This window comes from Condylura cristata, unplaced genomic scaffold (genome assembly GCF_000260355.1).
Source record: "Condylura cristata isolate star-nosed mole 26May11 unplaced genomic scaffold, ConCri1.0 scaffold00237, whole genome shotgun sequence".
Classification (NCBI taxonomy): Eukaryota; Metazoa; Chordata; class Mammalia; order Eulipotyphla; family Talpidae; genus Condylura; species Condylura cristata.
Window position 1 is genome coordinate 5,961 of NW_004567338.1, and position 727 is coordinate 6,687.

The 727-nt window shown below is 72.9% G+C and overlaps 1 protein-coding gene across 1 annotated transcript in view; it reads left to right on the top strand.

The window, feature by feature from the left end:
* The window catches only part of LOC105854677 (plexin-A2-like), a gene marked incomplete at both ends in the record, with an annotated part of 8,174 nt that overhangs the window by 3,155 nt on the left and 4,292 nt on the right, over positions 1–727 (top strand). The window contains 2 exons of the mRNA XM_012734967.1: positions 14–250; positions 500–643. Of these exons, the coding sequence (XP_012590421.1) occupies positions 14–250; positions 500–643 (381 nt within the window). The remainder of the gene's footprint in view (positions 1–13; positions 251–499; positions 644–727) is intronic.

Consider the following 727-nt stretch of genomic DNA (forward strand, 5'->3'; position numbering starts at 1 on the left):
GTCCGGCCCGCAGGTCTGCAGAGTGGTGAACGCCACCACGCTGACCTGCCTGGCGCCCGCCCTGGGCACGGACCCCCGGCCCGGCCTGGACGCCGTGGAGCCCGAGGAGTTTGGCTTCGTGTTCAACAACGTGCAGTCGCTGCTGCTGTACAACGGCACCAAGTTCACCTACTACCCCAACCCCAGCTTCGAGCTGCTCAGCCCCACGGGCGTGCTGGACCAGAAGCCGGGGTCCCCCATCATCCTGAAGGTGGGCGCCGCCGGGCCCTCCCGCCCGCCTGTCTGTGTGGCCAGCCCCTCCCGCCCCCGGCCAGGCGTGAGCTTCCACCCTCGGCGACACTGTCCACCTGCCCTGGCCCCAGTCCAGCGCCCCCCCACGTCCCTGTGCCCTGGTGGGTGTGGCCCGAGGCTCCCCGAACCGCCCAGCTCCCTGCTGGCCGGCCCCGGGCCCCCCCTGCATCCTCCGGTCTCCGCTGGCCACCCCACCCTCGCTCCCCAGGGCAAGAACCTCTGTCCACCCGCCTCGGGGGGCGCCAAGCTCAACTACACGGTGCTGGTGGGGGCCACGCCCTGTGCCGTCACAGTGTCCGAGACGCAGCTGCTCTGCGAGCCCCCCACGCTCACGGGGCAGCACAAGGTCATAGTGAGTGACCCCGGGCGCCCGCGGGGGCCGGGGCGGGGGGCGGGGGGCGGCCTCCGCACCTGCAGGTGGGGATCTCCTGGAACT